At 32.6% G+C, this 19463-nt stretch overlaps 3 protein-coding genes across 3 annotated transcripts; 2 read left to right on the top strand and 1 right to left on the bottom strand.

The window, feature by feature from the left end:
• Positions 1-158: 158 nt before the first annotated feature.
• LOC102614033 (uncharacterized) lies at positions 159-5825 on the bottom strand. The gene is made up of 15 exons (XM_006473092.4): positions 5650-5825; positions 5464-5523; positions 4992-5109; positions 4738-4798; positions 4061-4106; positions 3110-3220; positions 2794-2881; positions 2361-2457; positions 2065-2125; positions 1829-1959; positions 1332-1449; positions 1093-1216; positions 809-916; positions 644-718; positions 159-555 (listed from the first exon to the last, which is right to left on the bottom strand). Exons 1-15 carry the CDS (start codon positions 5719-5721, stop codon positions 512-514), a joined length of 1314 nt encoding a protein of 437 aa, XP_006473155.2. The 5' UTR covers positions 5722-5825; the 3' UTR covers positions 159-511.
• Positions 5826-7216: 1391 nt separating this feature from the next.
• Positions 7217-10110, top strand: LOC102613728 (MA3 DOMAIN-CONTAINING TRANSLATION REGULATORY FACTOR 2). Its single transcript, XM_015528812.3, has 3 exons — positions 7217-7527; positions 7823-7917; positions 8108-10110. Exons 1-3 carry the CDS (start codon positions 7281-7283, stop codon positions 9944-9946), a joined length of 2181 nt encoding a protein of 726 aa, XP_015384298.2. The 5' UTR covers positions 7217-7280; the 3' UTR covers positions 9947-10110.
• Positions 10111-17289: 7179 nt separating this feature from the next.
• Positions 17290-19292, top strand: LOC102613439 (uncharacterized). The gene is made up of 2 exons (XM_006473090.4): positions 17290-17692; positions 18893-19292. Exons 1-2 carry the CDS (start codon positions 17333-17335, stop codon positions 19094-19096), a joined length of 564 nt encoding a protein of 187 aa, XP_006473153.2. The 5' UTR covers positions 17290-17332; the 3' UTR covers positions 19097-19292.
• The last annotated feature ends 171 nt before the right edge of the window (positions 19293-19463 follow it).

Genomic DNA, 19463 nt, shown 5'->3' with positions numbered 1-19463 from the left:
CCCAAAAAATTGGGAGTTAAGAGGGGAAAAAAGTGCTTTTGCTTTCGTCAACTACCCATGCATAAGCAACAAAAACAAGTTAATTAAATGATTGAATCACGAAAACAGCTAGATTCTTATAGCTAAATCATGATTAAGTTCTAGGCTTCTAGCTGTAATTGGAATAAAGATGATTGCATTTTCTATTTCTAGGTGAAAAATTGAGAACAAATCTCATCCAGAAGGCGGGCATCATTGGTGAAAAATTTAAGCTCACAAGCAAGTTTGAGCTTCAATTTCAAGTTTGTAATCTAGTGAATTCTTACTCTGCTGTGCCTGTAATGGAAAGGCTTAGCGGGTCATCCCAAACTTCTTCCCCGCCCACAATAATCAAAATAAATAGATTAACAAGAAAAAAGAAAGCTACAAACCAGTGCTAAGCAATCAATCACGTAGGTTTCTATTGGTACATTGTACAGGAAACAAGAGTTTACTGTTGACTTCCAAGTGATCGGTCAAAAAGTCTTCAATTTCATTTTCTTGAGTCCAATTTTGCACGTCTCTCCTCATATGTTGCTGGAATCAGTTCAAGCAATAAGAAGTTAGGCAAAAACCTTTAAAATGGGCATAATAACATGAGTGCTTAAGGTGTGGAGGAATTTACGCTCAGTTGGCCGTGAAAAGAGGGGGATATGGGAAGCCTTCTTCTTGACCATTCCATTTCTCAATGAGTTCTGGTCTGAAAAATTAAAGGTGGTCTCAGCCAGAAAGGACGGGAAGGTTGTACGTAACTAATGTAAATGGATTAAAGAAGAACTGATTTCTAGACCATTAGCTAAAGGCAAACAGTTGAGAAGAGCCTCATGAAAGATTGCAGCTTGGAGTTGATACACTTGACATTCATTCCGCAAGTGCAGGCGCAAATCGCGCCCAGCATCTATTCATGGAACAGAGAGAGAAATAAATGATAGTGCCATGGCAAGTTAAAATGAGCAATCACATTAAAGATTGCAAGCAAACCAAAGGAATGTGTAAACATTGAAGTTCAACCTATATGATCCTTAATAGTAGAAACTTCCAACAAAGAACAATTCCTTGAAATTGGTTAAATACCTAATGAACAAGTAAACTTGAGACCGTCAAAGTCACAGGATTGAAGAACTAATGGTATCTCTGGAGCCATATTGTATTGAGGTTTTCTTGGTATCCCATTCGTGTCCAGTAATGATTCTATTACCTGCAAAGTTGAGCACTTCATGTCAGTTTCTTTTACAATGTAAAACAAAGTTTCATAAATGGAAACGAGTTTCCAAAAGGTAAAATTCTGAGTTTCAAGGATGTCTGCTACATACATCAATGGATTCAAGACCTTGGCCAATCATAAACAGTACAGCAACCATGCACCTGACCTGGTGCCACAAGAAAGCGCTACCTCTAATCTTAATAGCACAAAGTTGATTGCCTTCAAAACTGCAAGTGAAATTGAGTACTCTCAGATTTTCGAATATATTCTAACTAGCAAAGCTCAAAAGAAAATAACAAGATTGTACAACAATAATATTTCATTATAAAAGGCGGGTCAAAATAAAAGAGGTAAAAATTTAAGGAGAAACCCATATAAAATTTATAGTGAAAGATTAATCAGAATTAATGCATGATTAAAAGTACCAGGGTCAAGAGTTCGTATAATCTCATGTGAGGATGGAGGTTAGAAATGGCTATGGTATTAGTGGGCCAAGGTATGCCCCTTAATTTTGAGAAATACATAGAGGAAGATGAAACCAATATTTAAGCTCTAACAAATATGAAAACAAAAATTGGGTCAAGAGATATTTTTACCAGTGCCAACCTGATATAACAAGGAGAAATTTCAAATGAGGTGACATGCCGCTTATAGTTGTGTACATTTGCTGCATCCATTTTACAGAAGTTTCGGAAGTCATGCTCCCCTACAAATTTCTTTCCTGCACTCTCCATAGCCTGGTGAGATTCGAAACATAGAAGAAAGTGTTATTGAAACTGTTGCTCTCTCTATGAGCAGCAAAGAAGTAGGTCCACAAATTGTCAGGAAAAGGAATCACCTACCGACAGATTTAGATTTTCTCTCCAAAAAAAGTATTTATATTTCCTACTTATACAGCTAAACCTGCAATTATTGTAAAAGCAACAGATCATGCCAGAGCATAAGAGAACACTATCATGAGCAAAATAGTGAAATTCTTATGAAAAATCACTGAGTCACCGGGTTGACATTTCAATTATAAAGGAACAAGTTAAACTTTAAATACCCTCTCGAAACAAGAACTGTCATACAACCATCATTGAGAATCAAAAAATTGGAAAAAAAAAAAGGTAATATTTTTTTGAATCTGTAGATAAACCTTGCACTGAAATCAGTTGGAGCAGGAGACCACCCCATAACTCGAATATCTTTTGGGAGGACTCGATTCAGTACTCTCACATAATCAATTTCATCTTCTGAGAATAATACACATTGTGTAAGTTAAAATGGCAAATACAGACTCATAAACTTTTACATTTGAACTTTTGCAATATGAATATGATTTTATACAAAAATCCAGTAGACAACCAATATTGAGCGAACTACATTTAAAGAGTCAAATAATGCTTTGCTATTGTTAGTATTGTGCTATTTTGCCAGCCCCTTACAAAATCCTTCATGAGCTTTTCTTTTCGAATGGAAAGATTGCAGTTTACAAAAGAATGCAGTTTCACCAAAAGACTTAACTTTATGTGTATATTAAGCTCAATAATTTATACTAAAGTTTTCCAACAAAAAGATAAATGACAAACCTATTTGTTCTTCTTGAACAGTTTCACCCATACTTGCGTTGTTTGTATTACATTCCTTGATGTTTGACCGTAAATATATAGCAATTACCTGCACCAAACATTTACTGCTTTCTTAACTTCAAGAGTCTGGTAAAAGGATGACTACTGATTGATATTAGTTATAGGTGAAACTGATTAAGCAGAAGAGGGATACTAATACAAAACATCAACAATTGGAAATTATGATTATAATTCATTCAGTAACATAATGGTCACACCCAACTCAGGAAAATGCTTTTGCTGATTATTATACTAAGTTTTACAAACTCTAACTTACTTGCCCAACAGAGGAAACCCCCTTATCTGTTCTGCCACATCTCGAGTAATGTGATTCCTTCTTGTCAGCAACTAAAAGTCTTGTCTTCTCAAGAGCTTTGAAAATTTCAGACTGCAAGAAAGCTGGAATTAGAAACAGAACTTCATGTCTTATACAGATGATAGCTATTCGATAAAACTAGATCGTACGCTTTCAAAGCATTCAAAGGTATGAAGAAAATGTCATTTGTAGGATAATTAAAAATGAAAATGAAAATGAAATTCTTTCTAGGAAGCTTGGTTTATGACAGTTACCAATATCCAAAACTTAATCTTTAATACACTATGGTTCTCGTGAACTACAATCTTCGATATAGAGTTTGAGAAGTATCATAAAATAAATCAGCAAGAGAAACAATATGAAAATTAACTGTAATTTTAGATCAATGACACATGCATGGTTTCCTAGCACCTTAATCATGCAGAAATACAGGAATAGGAATGGATGATATCTGTTGTATAATACAACTCTAAATGCAGCCTATTTCATTCCTAGCAACAAATCTGTCTATATTAACTGTCTAATTATCCAGCCTATTTTAGTAATATAGTTGCTGTGGGTAGTGAAATGGTGAAAACCTTGATTCAAGCTTTCCTCGTTACTGATGTTGACAGGATGCTTAGCATCATACCCTAGAAGGGTTGAGAACATAGATGATAATACTCCTATCATTCTTTGTAGACATCGTCACACTATTACCATTTGAACTACTAGAAGCAGCTTATCTAATATTTTCCAGCAGCAGATGCTTTGCATCTTCCAAGAAGAGATTATGATTGGAATATAAAATATTTGCTTCCTGGACATAGAGAACTAATTTCGCACACCAGGTTAAATCTCTTTTGCACAACAAGTTTGTATTTCTTTTTTTTTTAATTAATTTTGAAAGAAGAAACAATTGAAATAATGCACCTCCACAGTTGGTTCCATATTCCCATCCGAAGCAAAACCGTAAAACCTGAAATATAGCAGACAAAGGAGAAAGGTGTTCATTTTAAATTGTGAGTGGATATTAGACCAGGTGCTAAAAATAAAGAGAAGATAAATCATTGGCGTTAACAGTCCATAGATGTTATAACACAAACGGGAATCTTACTCCTGAAGGCTAGAGCCTACCCAAGCCAGAGGATTTGGCCAAAGCTTAACTCAGGCTTTAACAGCACAACTACATGAGAATTGCAACATGTTGTGATCAGGAAGATACTCGACTAACATTTCTTATCTAGTTCTTCCATAAGTTTATTACGGATGGTGCACATTTTTTTCGGAAGGAAATTTCCATACTAATTTACTAAGGGGGTCCTGGCTTAGTATGTTTTTAGTGTTTTGAAGTACCATTAACATATTTGATCAGTCTACCACCCTCAGGACCCAACCAAGCATATTCTTTTAGCTAGAAAGGAATTGCTGATCCAATCCAGCCTGGATCAGGCCTCAATTGAGTCAGCTTGGATTCTTGTAATGTCGGATTCCCTAAAAAGCTCAGCAGATTTTCCTATTTTCATTTCATTTTAGGAAGAAAGGAGAGGGGAAGAGAACTACTGATATCTTAAAGAAATGAGCTTCAAGTTTATGACGAAATTATATACCTCTGACCAAAATACATGACTTTTAGAGCAACATATCTCTTGAAATGATGATTTAGAGTTCCTGTAAGAACAAAAAGTGCCAGTCAGATTCAGAAACACGATAAACCTAGAAGTAGAATAGGTGATAGTTGGCTAATAAAGACCCATTACCAATTTTACATACAGGCTATTTGAATTCTAATAGTAATCTGATTTAAAAAGCAGGCGATATCAGCCTCTGACAAAGAATAGATAAGTAGAGTTTAAAACAAGACCTGACATTTTCTCCTTTACTTTCTTTTTCCCAGTCTTACAACCTCCACTTTCCGTCTTCCTATTTTCCTCAACCAAAGTCGTGCCATCTTCAACACCATCATGAACCTTATCCTCTATCTGCATCATAATTTTATATCAGGTTCCATTTTGTCATGCTTCGACCAAATACCACAGAGAACAAAAAGAAATATTATGCATGTTTCTAACTCTTTTGGTTTTGCTTGATTTTGAAAATCACAACAACTGAAGTGTTTGTTAAGCAACCACATTTCATTGGAACCTAATGTTTACCAACCACATTCACATTTAAACTTGAGCACCAGAATGATAACATGCCAAAGGGAGGCGGACTAAAAGCTATAACATCTCAATCTGAGATATACCTATTATCTATTTTCATTTTCTTCATTGAGAGAAAACTGTGATTGAACAAGAAACAAAAAGATAAACAATTAAAATTCGTCAACAGACCTTTTCACAGCGACAGAGAGAGAGTTTTGACAATAGCTTTGCATTATCAGCCTCTAATTCCTGTTATACACGCATTGCAAATTGGTAAATGGTACCACATCAAGTTAAAAAGTTGCAAATAACTTAAATAAAAAAGACACAATAAAGAATATTCAATAAGAATGAAAAAAATAGAAATAGCGATACCTTAACTCTGTTTTGAAGAGCCTCTAATTGCGACTGCAAGCTGGAGATGAGTTCTTGTTTGGCTTCGGACATGTTCGATTGCTTGAACTGTACTTGCTGTGCTAGTGCCGCACACCCAGAACCAGAAGAAGAGTCGAGTCAGTTCTGTGTAGCCTCCGCTCGAGGAAGATTTGTTAATGCGCAAGAAATTATTTTGACTCGCATGACTATCCTAAACTGCATGGGAATTTACCAAAACATCCTTCTTTTGTATACATCTTTTTATCTTTTTATTTTTTGACCTAGGTATTTAATTCTATAAGTTCTTTTCAAAATTTTTAGTATTATTTAGTTATATGTTGAGTTGAGGCTTAAGAAATTAAATAAGCTATTCTATCTATACTAATAAAAACTTAAATTTTAGTTTTTTGAAAACAGATGTTGTATAGGTTTTCTAAATAATTTTTTTTAATAGTTAGATTACATAAACTATTCTTAATTTATGTCACACTCCTGTTTCATTTATTTCATAATATAACTTTAAAATTTTTTTTATTAAATTATTTTTTATAACTTTTAATAAAATTCTCATTAACAATCAAATATCTCGAATATATTTGGTGAAAGCTCTACTTATAAGATCTTTACTTAAATAAACTTTATTTGAAAAGATATATCAAATGGAGCCTTAAGCAATATTTAAAAAAATAATAATATATGACCTATTTATTGTGTACTTTTGGTCTGCCATAAATCTAAGATAGCCTTTTTTTTTTGGGAAATCTAAATAAGTCTAAATTTAACTTAAATCCGAATGGGTTCTAAATACAAATATATCAATGACATGATTATTTTTATTTTTTTTATATCTTGGTATATATAAGTGGATCTTGTTTATTTATAAAAAAAAAAATTAAACATGGTTATTTAATCGATTTCAATTAATTTTTTTTTTAGAGCGCCACTAAAATTTAAAAAAAAACTTTGATCAAATATGTTAAAAGAAAAAAATCGAACTTTAGGGGTTTCAATGAAATTCACCGAAAGAAATTTGGTTACGAATTTCCCGGGCAAAAATGTATTACCGTCCCGTTTCAAGAGGCAGAAAACAGGAGAGTCTCATCTCAGCCTTGGAATTATACTATCCCCCTTAAGATTTGGGCGCTAATTCCATAACTGACTGAAACGTCTTTTTTTGCAACTACCTTTTAACACTTCTTCTCTTTCTCTTTCTCCTTCAACTAAAATTAATTGCATTCACTAAATTAACTTCAAACCCAAAAACCAATTACCCATAAAAACAAAAAAAATAAAAATTAAAAGATAACCTACTTCCTCCCCTCTAAGTTTTAGCATAGTTTTGCCGCCGGTGTGCTTCGTCGCTCCGGCGAGATCTCGTTTCAATAATCAAGTAATAAGAGGTTCTTAATTCTTTCTCAAGTTTGATAGAAGGTTAAAAAAATAATTTGCAATTGGGCACACAGTGAAGAGCATGCCAAATATCGTAAATGCAAAACGAATATTCCCTTATTTAATGTAGATATAGATACCCCTTTAATTAATTTACCATCCTTGTTTGCAGGTAATTGTATTATACTCACTATTATCTTCTTTAGAAGCTAGCAGTCAGTGGAGTTGAGAATTTGAACCTCATGGAGTACAAGGATGGTTTTGTATCAAAAGTTCAACGAAAGCTTGTTCGATCACTTTCAGAGAGTGCAGATCCATTAACTGTATCTGCCCTGCAAATCTCCACATCTCCAAAGTCCCCAAGGTCACCCAAGTCTTATAGCAAACATGGCTCAAGTAGAGCGAGTCCCAGTAAGGGGAGTCCCAGAGGGAGCCCAAGAAAGTATGATCGGCGTCAGCATTCTCCTAGAGATGGTCGGCCTAAAAAGGGTACGTAAACCTTATAAAATCGTTTGAGATTGAGGTGTTGTAGCTTTTAATCACAGTTGGTAGCCGTAAAATCGAAATCATTAGTATAAGTATAATTACAGAATTTAGTTGAAGCAAAATAGTTCTGAACAAATCATTTTATGTTGCGGTGTAAATGACTGGAAAGGAATAAGCTAGAGAAGTCTCATATGCGTAGATGGATGTCTTGAATGGTCGGTTTCCATGAATCAGAAACATACAATAAGCAAATTTTTGTGATGAAGAAACTGTTTATGGAATTCTATAATATATGCAGGTGGCTGTGGGGGAAAAGGTACCTGGGGAGGATTACTTGATACAGAAGACAATTACTTTATTGACCCTAACGATCCCAATTATGATAGCACCGAGGTACTCAGTTAACGCTACATTTTTCCATGTTCTATCAATTTTGCATCTATTCAGGAATTTAGCCTTGCGGCATATATATGTTGATACCAATGGAGATGCAAATCCCATTTGGTTTGCATTGTTTTGTCCATAAAATACTGTGTACTTTTGTTGTAGGTCTAATTTTGAAAAGAACTTGTTTATGTTGCAGGAATATGAACGTCCGAGTGCAAAAAAGTCAGCAGGGGATTTGGATGAGTTCAAAAAGAAGGCAACAATAATTGTGGAGGAATATTTTGCCACTGATGATGTTTTATCAGCTGCAAATGAACTGAGGGAACTTCGAAAGCCTAACTATAACTATTATTTTGTCAAGAAGCTTATCTCTATAGCCATGGATAGGCATGACAAAGAGAAAGAAATGGCTGCGGTACTGCTATCCGCGCTTTATGCTGATGCCATTGATCCCCCACAAGTTTACAGAGGTTTTATTAAGTTGGTGGAATCAGCAGATGACTTGATTGTTGATATACCAGACACAGTTGATGTGCTAGCTTTGTTCATTGCGAGAGCTGTGGTTGATGACATATTGCCTCCTGCATTTTTGAAGAAACAAATGGCTGCCTTGCCTAAGGAGTCAAAAGGGATTGAAGTATTGAAGAGAGCTGAGAAGGGTTACTTAGAAGCTCCTCTCCATGCTGAAATCATTGAGCGGAGATGGGGAGGTAGCAAGAATAAAACGGTTGAAGATGTGAAGGTTAGGATTAATGATTTGTTGATTGAGTATGTAGTGAGTGGTGACAAGAAAGAGGCTTTCAGATGTACCAATGACTTGAAAGTTCCATTTTTCCACCATGAAATTGTAAAACGAGCTGTTACAATGGCAATGGAGAGGCGCCAAGCTGAAGGAAGGTTACTAGGTTTGCTAAAGGAAGCTTCTGAAGAAGGTTTGATCAATGCTAGTCAAATTACAAAAGGGTTTGGTAGGATAATTGACACGGTTGATGATTTATCACTTGACATTCCGAATGCACGAGGAATTTTGCATTCTTTGATCTCTAAAGCAGCATCTGAAGGCTGGTTGTGTGCTTCATCTTTGAAATCACTCTCATCAGAGCCAGAGAAGAGATTGTTAGAAGATACTGATACAAAATTGTTCAAGATGAAGGCTCAATCAATTATTCAAGAGTATTTCTTGTCAGGTGACATTTTAGAAGTAAGTGGTTGTCTAGAATCAGAGAAAAAATCTTCTTTAAATGAGGTGAATGCTATCTTTGTCAAGAGACTAATAACTCTTGCAATGGACAGGAAAAACAGAGAAAAGGAAATGGCTTCTGTTCTGTTATCATCTCTGTTTCTCCCCGCTGATGATGTCGTTAACGGATTTGTTATGTTGATAGAATCTGCTGATGACACTGCTCTAGACAACCCTGTTGTTGTTGAGGACCTTGCCATGTTTTTGGCTAGAGCAGTGGTGGATGAAGTATTGGCACCACAGCACTTGGAAGAAATTGGAAGCCAGTTTTTGGGGGCAGAATCAATAGGGAGTAAAGTGCTGCAAATGGCAAAGTCATTGCTTAACGCTCGTCTTTCTGGAGAAAGGATTTTAAGGTGTTGGGGTGGAGGAGGGGGAAGCAGCAGGCCTGGATGGGCAGTTGAAGATGTCAAAGACAAAATTGGGAGACTACTAGAGGAGTATGAATCCGGGGGAGACGTTAGGGAGGCTCGCCGATGCATAAAAGAATTAGGCATGCCATTTTTTCACCATGAGATTGTTAAGAAGGCATTGGTGAGTGTCATCGAGAAGAAGAATGAAAGGCTGTGGGGACTGCTCAAGGAGTGTTCTGACTCAGGACACATAACTATGAACCAAATGATGAAGGGCTTTGGCAGAGTTGAAGAATCGCTCGATGACTTGGCGCTGGACGTGCCTGATGCTAAGAAACAATTCATACATTATGTTGAAAAGGCCAAGGCTGAAGGTTGGTTAGATTCATCATTTTGGTTTAGCAAACTTGATAATGCAAGGGAGAATGGAAGTTGTCAATGAGTAATGGTAAGTCAAATGCTTCTCTCTTGCACATTTGCCCTTAAGAAATAGCTATTGACTAGGAACTAGTTTCAGTTTGCTTGTTATTTTCTTGTAGTTAACAGTTTGCTTGTTATTTTCTTGTAGTTTATGTATGAAAGCATATACATACTATATATAGTTCTATGAAACCTAATACATTTTGTAGACTATGCTGATTCATGATCATTGCACATGTAGATATACACAAACAATAAAAAATAACTAGAATCATAAAATTTACATCTAACTTTCTTTTTTTAAACATAAACTAGCTGTATCTCAACCAAATTTTGAGTGAGTGCAATTTGATTCCTAAGCTTTCAGTACCACTTAAGAGATTTTTTTTCTAATTAGAATAAACTAATACCAACATAAATCATGCATTGAATACTACATTAGAGAGAGTAGCAGAAAAATGGTTGAAGCTTGCACTCACTTTTTCTTGGGAACTCAATTGTTATTATTACTATTACTTTTGGGGTTCCTCTATGATGCTGTAAATTTTTTATAGTATCAATAACGTATTAATTGTGAACCATTAGATTTAATCAATGGTATACAATATTTGTACTAAAAAAATAATTTAAAAATAATGATAAATAGTTTGTTAACCGTTCAAGTGGGTGGAGAATTTTTGTAAAATAATTGTGACCACCCTTAGAGTTTGAAATAATTTCATTTAAATAGTATATTTTATTTAAAATTACTTTTCAGCCCTCCTTTAAATTTGTAATATGATAATATTTTTTAAATAAATCTTCCAAAATCAATTACCATTAAGTATAAAATATAATATGAAGTAGATTATTTAACATAATATCTTATAATAATTTGTATTGTATGAATTTAATTACAAACCATTAATACCTAAACAATAATGATAATAGAAGGCATTGCAATAAACTATTTTATATGTGTTTTATTAATAATACTATATGAGTCACAACAAATGAGAAATATTTTATTCACCAATTATTATTGAAAAATACATATGTCTATATAACTATAAAGTGAGAAATAATTTGATTTAAATTTTTAACAAAAAATTAAACTATTTATTTCATGCAATTCAATGGTGGAGGATATAACATTATGAAATGTTGCTTTGACTTTTAATATCAACCATTAGATTATGAGATATTTAATGGCTCAAATATTGTGTCAAAATTTTAAGTTAAAGTATCCCAAACCATATCTTTATAATGGAAACATAAAAACATACAATGATTTTTTTTCCTCATTTTTTCCATTAAATATTATTTGATGTAATATTTTATTTATTGACACTATTAATTATCATAATAAAAGTAACGACTCTTCGTAACATAAAAATTTTATAATTACTATAAAAAAATAACAATAAAATAATCTTTCATGATTCATAAACTAAAGTTAATTAGGAATATGTGTTAGATTTAACTTTTATGAAATTAACAAAGTGACATTTGAAAATAAAATGAAAACAAGCTTGTGAAAGTTAAATTTTATAAGGATCAGATAATTTCCTACCATGTCAATAAAAATTTAAAAAAATAAATGATTTTCTTTCACTTTTTTCCCACGTAAATATTATTGGAGGTAATATTTTATTTATTGTCATTATTAACTATCATAACAAAAGTAATGACTCTTAATAACATAAAATTTTATAATTACAATCAAAGGATATCACTAAAATAATCTTTCACGATTCATAAACTAAAGTTTATTAGGAATATATATTAGATTTAACTTTTATGAACTTAACAAAGTGATATTTAAAAATAAAATGAAAATATATAGGCTTATAAAACTTAAAATTCCTACCATGTAAGGATATTAATTGTAAGATAAATATAAAGTTCAGAGAATAAGTACGTTAAATGGGTGTTAAAAATAATACATACTTCGTGATCAATTATAAAATGACCCTTAATATTATATAAAATAATGAGTATTTTAATATACGATATTAAATTTTATTAAAACATGTGTGATCAAGTAATTTTTATATTACAAGCAATCTTAACAATGAGTTTATTGATGTGACTATGACATTTACTTAAGTATATGTATTTAGTTGTGTTATTTATTAGTGTTATATCATATATAAATTTTACAATTGTAACTTATTTATTTGATTTGTGTTAAATAACCTTTCATTATATTTTATACTTAATGGTAATAGATTTTGAAAGATTTATTTAAAAAAGATTATCACATTTCAAATAAAAATATGCTATTTAAGTGAAATTGTTTCAAACTCTAAGGGTGGTCATAGTTATTTTACAAAATTCTCCACCCCTTACACGTTTGTTAACCGTTTACCATTATTTTTATTTTTTTTATTTTTTACTACAAATATTGTGTACCATTAATTAAATTCAATGATGCACAATTAAAAATATTATTGATTCTCTAAAAAAATTACAGCATTATAGAGGAACTCTTACTTTTGTTTTTTGATTCTTTCAATTCATAGTCTATTTATGAAAACAATTTATTCCCGGGTAATTTTTAGGGATCTCCCTTGAGGTTTACCGTATTGACACATAGATAAAATGCATCTACGTAATTACAACCACCTCCTCTCCCGTTAGTATCTGGTTACGTATGCCATCAGTATATGAGGGTAAATATGTAAAATTACCCTTTAAAATTCAAAAGAATTCAAAAGTGCAGTTTTGTGAGGATTGACGTTTGCAAAAATTGTAAGAGTTTACTCCATTAACCAGTACTCTGCACTAACCAGTGGACAAAAGCAAATAAAAATTTTCACGAAATGAATATTAGACTTAGCCTTCTCTTTCACTTAAACAACATCCAACAACATCTTCATCTTTATGTAGCTGTGAAGGAGAGCTTCATTTGCCTGAAGGATTTGGTGCAAAAAAGAGGTAACGAGATGAGTTCTTGTAGTGGCCCAAGTGTGCAACGAAGTGAGTACCGGCGACGAACGCCTTCAATCGCGACTGGAATTGGTGCGAAAAAGAGGTAATCTTCATTTATTACAATTTAAAGACCAGCTGAAGATAACTCAAGCTGTTTCAAACCAAATGGAAGTTGAATTGAGAGTTAATAAATTGGAAGACAATTTAAGAACAGACAACATATCTAGAGAGGCCAAAGGATCAAAAGAGATGGCGCCTACAAGAACACAATGCAAGAGCTTGTGTTTGTAACTCAGTGAAGCTCTCGCTCTGACTCGAGGGGAAAAAAGAAACTCTTTTATGAGTTTAGGTAATTAACCAGGGTTAGTTTTCAACCGTGGTTAAGAGTATTAATCGGGTTACAGATCTGACGGTCAGCGTTGCTTTGATGAAAAGATTGAGAGAATCTTGACCGTTCAGCAGGAGGGCATCATGCATGTTTCCTTATCTCTCGTTTCAAAGTCTCTCTCATTCTCTCTCACTCTCCATTTCCCTCTCTCTCTCTGATAAAGGTCTTACCAAAGAGATTGGTAATGGACTCTCTGAAAAAAGACACTCGTTTTATTGAAAATTACGATGATGCCACGGTGTAGATAAGATTCTTTTGTTCGTACCTGCGCGTGTGGATTCAACTCGCGGCCCCTGATGAAGACAGCTCATGTGGGGATGTTTGACGCGAAAGATGTAAAAGCATACAAATTGTAAAAAGCGAGTGTGAGATTTAAATACTCGCGGGTGTGGCTTTTGCGTTTCTTCTACAGCCTTCATAGCCTTCATACTGCAGGTTCGCAAACTGAAATTACTTCCATGAAAAATGACAAAAGAATTTAAAGAAAAGGGTATATTTGTACTAGGAGGCCTCAGATTTGACTTTTGGTCAAAATTAGTAGACCCACAAACAAGGTCTGTGACTATTTATTAACTAGTGAGGATCTGCTGCTTTAAGAGGGAAAATAATAGTGGGGATGGGAATATGGGATTGTGTTTGATCTAAGACTCATTCCCCGTCTGTCAGTGATAGTAAGCGTGAGGGAATGTTGATAACAAAAGTAATGATTTGAGAAATCACATAGATGGGTAATTTGGTCTTTTTTTAGCTTTTGTGATTCTAGCATTAAGTTTATTAACTATCGGTTCTCAAAGTCTTGTTTTATAACTTATAATTTTAGCGGGAAGGGTAATTTAGTTATTTCAACAGTCAACTAACAGTCAAATTAACCGGATACTAACAGGAGGGGGGTGGTTGTAATTACGTGAATACATTCTCTCTATGTGTCAATATGGTAAACCTCAGGGGAGGTCCCTAAAAATTATCCATATTTGTTGAGATATTACTGTAGTCGCCTATTTTAATCTTCTTGCGAGTTGGAAAAATATTTCCGACTGGATTTGGGCCACTAGGTACTTCATGAGTAGATTCGAAATAATTTATTTTTTATGTCACTAATCCTTACAAATCACTTTTATAATAAAATTTATTTTATCTTTATATGAAATCACTTAAAAGGGTAAATAGCACTTAAGTGCATCTATATAATAATTTCAAATCTTAATTTCTTTTAACTTTTTAAGTTATTATCTCTTTTAAAATATTGTATACTCCACTTTTATAATTATTGAAAAAATAATTTATAATACTCAATAGATGATGATGAAGAAATATCAATTTTTCTTTTATAATTATGACAACGATGGATAAAATCTTTTAAAGGAAACAAAGAGGGATTATAGTGATTTCGAAAGTTTTTTTTAATAGATTTTATAAGTTTTAGATGATGACGCTTGAAAAAAAGATACAACTAAACAAATGAATCAAATCTGTATTTGTTTAAAAAACTTAACAAATAAATTAACAAATCGAATTGAATTAGGATACAATTAGTTTATCATAATTAACAACAAATAAATCAAACTTGGAGTCATTTACAAAAATAATAACTAATAAACAAAAACTAAGTAAAATAAAATAGAAAGAACAAAAAAATTAACATCCTGTAAAATACAAACGAATCCTAAATGAATAATTGAATTAATGATCTCAATCTTGAAATCAATTCTTTTATATACTAAAAACTTAAATTCAATTTTTTTATTTAACAAATCAAAATTATCCATTTATTAAACAGACCAATTTTTCCAAACCAAAACCCGTTTAATTTGAATTGCATTAAATAAATAAATTGTCACTCAAATTCTCACCTCTAAATCCAACTGATAACTTCAAGTGAAGCATTATTAGGCTCGATATTATTTGTAATTATTATTGCAATTACACTTGTAATTGATATAAAGGTGTATAACATAATTATGGGATTTGTTATGCAAGTGCTGCTGCCAAAAGTTGTTTAATCTGAAAAATGAAAAGTACACGATTTTTTTTTTTAAATTTTTTGTAAAGTACATTTTTTAATTTAAAAGAAAAAGAACATTTTGGGACAATGAGTCACTTTCGTTTTTTTATAATTTTAGTTCTGTAATTGTATTTCTTTCTATCCACGTGCAACATAAAATATGCACACGTCGTTGAACTAAATTTAGAATGAGACCAATGAGAATTTTAGAGATCGTTTTCTTAGATTAAGCTCACAGAAAGGATTTCATCGTCAAAGAGCCCATTTGTAATTACTATTGGGAGATTCAAAAGTAATTTTTAAAATCTTAGAGTTAATTTTAGCGTTTAGTAAACTTTTAATCACTTTTGATAAAATCACCCATTTCTATAATAGATTTTGAAAAGGGAAAAAGAAATAGTTTTTTAAAATTTAATTTTGATGATAATTTTATACTTAATGCAATTATATATATATATCCTCACTTATTTTGTAAAAAATAAAATTACCCTTATTTCATTTTGAAATAAAATCATTAATTTTAAAAATATTATTATTATTACCAATCATATTAAGATAACAAAATAAAAAATAAAATTAATAAAATAAAAATATTTATTTTAGTTGTCAACTATTATATATACAAAATAAAGAAATTATTATTTATACATGTTTATAAAAGTATAAATAAATTTTATTCAACATTATGTCTTTTTCAATTATTTGCAGTCTTATAATAAATTAACAACAATATTTATTAAACATATATGACTGTTTTTAAAATTACAATATTTTTAAAAATAACTATTATTAAATGTTTAACTAATTCTTTTCAGTTTTTATTATTTTTAATAGCACAGCGGTGATTATTTTAAAAATTATAACATTATCAAACTGATCTTAGTTTAAATAGTTCCACTCCACCATTTAGTTTTTAGAAAGATGCCGAAAAGCGTCGGTGAAAGTAAAGGAAGGAGCACCATTGACATTTGACAAAGCTGTCTATGCGGAGAACAGACAGGCCCATTGCTTCCAATTCAACATACTTTTATATTCCGAGTGCCGGTTAAAATTTAAAATTTTAAATGTGCTGTTGTTGAAAAATAAATAATTTATCATTACCAAAATAAATCTTTTTTCTAAAACATGTTGACGAATAAATTCTAATCAAATTGGAAGTTGGGATTAGATTAAGGTGAATATTATTGTACTCATCCGAATTGATCCGCATTCCTATCGATTTTTTCTTTTTCAAAGTCTTGAGAACCTCCACTGCTTTTGATTATTATTACTGTAATAAACATCATAATTAAATCATCTCTATGTACAGCGCTTAAAGGATCACTATGTATGCTGCTGAAGTGCTAAGACATCGAAATATTAAACTGAGTCATTTCCCTTAAATTTTGTCTAATTATATGAAAATATTTTTATTTTTGTACAGATCCTCTTTTACAAACTGTGTTTAGGAGTGAGGTGTTGTAGTTTTTAAGTTGGTTGTGGAGTAAAAAATATAGCTGTAGAGTATAAGTTGGGAAAAAAAATTTACTAAGCTACCAAAGCTCACTTACAAGTATTACCAAATACCTTAGTAATTAGGTTTTGACAGTCCAGCTACCTCACCACACTTCCAAACGGGCTAAAAACTTAGCAGTTGTAAGTTTTTGAATATTCGTGAAAAAGAATTAATACATAAAATATATATGGTGCAAAAAAAGAAGAAGTAAAGATAGAGTACAAAACATTTTGTGTACAAAACTTACGTATCAATACACTATTAATTGGATAAAATATAGAATTGAAGATTAATAAAATAAGATCCAAATAAATAAATCTCGACACTTCAACTTAATAATTACCATCTATCAATAAATTTAGAAAAGTCATACAAATTTTGATAGGAGGATCTGAATTCATTTCGATTAAGGCAGCATTACCACTTACTGTACTGCCAGTTACTAGATACGGACACTCGGACAGAGACCTTTTTTGATACAAATGGAAAAGTAAAACTCTTGGGAAAAAATAAAAAACATTAGGGGTGTGTTTGAAATATCTCAATTAAAAAATATACGGGTTAAATTTGGAAAAGAACCAAAAAAAAAAAGGTTCAGCTTAGAAACAACATGGAAATGGAGAGAGAAAAACTAATAAACGAAGAAATCGAAGAAGAAAGGAAACCGATTACAAACGGGTCACCCACGAACCAGACTCCGGAAACCGTTAAGACGAAAGTCCCCGAAGTCGAGATCCATTTGTACCGTCGCGGCGAGGGTCCGATCGCCGTGTTCAAGTCGAGCTTGGTCGGGTGGGATCAGGACCAGCTCGATGTCCGAGAAATTCTAGACAAGTACGGGTTCAAATCGGTCTACGCATTCTCGACCGGTGTGGGTCGGGGCGTTCCGATCCGGTTTAATCGGCGGAACGGACGGTCTATGCTTGGGTACAAGGATGGCTCTGTTGTTTACATGGACGGCGAACCGCAGGTGATTCTTTTCAAAGACATTTTTTTTTTATTGAATCTTTGAATTTTTTTTAATTTTAATTTAGTGTGAGTTGAATTGAGCTGCTCGATTGATAGGAAAATGTTAGAAAATTTTTAATTATCTGTGGGATAGTCCAATTAGTTTGGCAGTGGAAGCAAGAGGTCGATTCCCTCTCACACAACCTTGGAGAAGGGAAAATATCTCTAATTTGTGTTTGCGCTTGTGGTTGTGCATGGGGTGGGATAAGTTTTGGGGGTATGAAATGAAAAAACTAAATTCTCTAGGACCAAAAGTATGTTTGTAGTTGTTGTGCTAAAAACTAAAAGTGTTTTACTTGACAACTAGTGATTCTGTTTCATTTTAGTATTGGATTAAATTTCATAGTGATGATTGTTGATTTATTCCTTTGGTTTCTTAAGGATACTCATTTGTCCAACTTCTTCCTAGTTTGCTCTTTTTGGTCAGATGGAGTTTTGTAGAGTCTAAAATAGAAACTTTTGCTGCTTCGCAGCATTGAAGATTCCCTTAGATATCCTCAAGTTGAGTGAACATAAGCTATGACCTAGCAACATGCTTTGAGAGCAACTTTGTCTAAACTCTTTTTGGAATTTGACGTCAAAGATAATGCTGAGTTTCATGATTGATTATTTATTTGAACTTTTTCTTTCTACTGATTGAGCTTTGTTTATTGAACCTTCAAAATCTTGTCCTCTCTTTTACCACTTTGACCTTGCTGCATCACATCTGTCATGCTTGGATCGTTTGGGTAGCAAACCAGTAGGGGTCAGTTACAAGATGACTATGTTTGACATCTTTTTCAGTAGCATGAAAACAAAACAGTGAAGTCATCATCCTCATGGTCAGAATGCACCTATGTGTCATAGTTTTATTTTATGTTCATGAGACGAGATGCATGCTTTCGCCTTAAAAGTCGGGAGTAGGGGCCTGAGAAAGAGCTTTCTTTTGAGATTTTCTTCTAGATAATAATGCCTTATAAATTGTTGGCGTTCAGAAGACTGGACAACACAACATATGTATTATTCCTTGTGGCTGGACATAAGTTAACATGCATAAATATTTTTTGTACCTTTTTCTCCTTATGCCTGATGCCTGACATTTTTCACTGAAAGAAAAGATATTTTTAGCATTAAGGCGGTGTTACTTGCTTGGTTATTTACTCGTTGACACTCTCTAATGCAGGATTCCATGATTAAACCAGTGACCAAGATCTTATTCGGATTAACAGTTATAACGCTTCTGATAACACTCTTATTCAAGGATCGTCCTGAATGGATTAACAAATTAAACGTTCCAGGTTGGAACTTCCCTCCATGGGTCATTGCTTGCGTAGTTATAGTTTTTACTCGTATAAGGAAGAGAACTAGGAACTTTTTTATGAAATAGGGTTGGTGAATAGACGCCACCGCGACTTTTTCTCTTTTTCTTTTTGAAGTTTTGAGTGGATGAGAAGCTTTCAGATACTTGCATAAGGCTTGTCTACAACTTTCTGATCATTGAACATTACTTTCATATTATGTGTGCAATTAGCTTTTTGATGATCATAGAATTTCAATGGCAATGCTTTATAAGTTAAAAATTCTGTCTTGATTATTCTTTTTGAGCTGTTCAATACTTATTTAGTTACCATAAAATGTTGCCATAGGATTTGGCAGGAACACTAGTGTGCATAAATTGGTATTATGATTTTAGATATTGGGTTTCTTATGTTATGGTTAATATTGACTTCCAATTTGCTAAAAGAAATTGTTTT

This window comes from Citrus sinensis, chromosome 5 (genome assembly GCF_022201045.2).
Source record: "Citrus sinensis cultivar Valencia sweet orange chromosome 5, DVS_A1.0, whole genome shotgun sequence".
In the NCBI taxonomy this organism is placed as follows: Eukaryota; Viridiplantae; Streptophyta; class Magnoliopsida; order Sapindales; family Rutaceae; genus Citrus; species Citrus sinensis.
The sequence above is the reverse complement of the archived record's forward strand: the minus strand, read 5'-3'. Positions and strand labels throughout refer to the sequence as shown.

What these genes read in the sequence shown, in the direction of transcription:
- LOC102614033 (XM_006473092.4), bottom strand. Translation starts at nt 5,721, where the DNA reads ATGTCCGAAGCCAAACAAGAACTCATCTCCAGCTTGCAGTCGCAATTA. An exon ending in CTCTTCAAAACAGAGTTAAG is followed by an intron (nt 5,524 to 5,649) that starts GTATCGCTATTT and finishes CGTGTATAACAG; the next exon opens with GAATTAGAGGCTGATAATGC. An exon ending in GGGTTTCCTCTGTTGGGCAA is followed by an intron (nt 2,882 to 3,109) that starts GTAAGTTAGAGT and finishes TGTTTGGTGCAG; the next exon opens with GTAATTGCTATATATTTACG.
- LOC102613728 (XM_015528812.3), top strand. Translation starts at nt 7,281, where the DNA reads ATGGAGTACAAGGATGGTTTTGTATCAAAAGTTCAACGAAAGCTTGTT. An exon ending in AGATGGTCGGCCTAAAAAGG is followed by an intron (nt 7,528 to 7,822) that starts GTACGTAAACCT and finishes TAATATATGCAG; the next exon opens with GTGGCTGTGGGGGAAAAGGT. An exon ending in CCAATTATGATAGCACCGAG is followed by an intron (nt 7,918 to 8,107) that starts GTACTCAGTTAA and finishes TTTATGTTGCAG; the next exon opens with GAATATGAACGTCCGAGTGC.
- LOC102613439 (XM_006473090.4), top strand. Translation starts at nt 17,333, where the DNA reads ATGGAAATGGAGAGAGAAAAACTAATAAACGAAGAAATCGAAGAAGAA. An exon ending in ACATGGACGGCGAACCGCAG is followed by an intron (nt 17,693 to 18,892) that starts GTGATTCTTTTC and finishes TCTCTAATGCAG; the next exon opens with GATTCCATGATTAAACCAGT.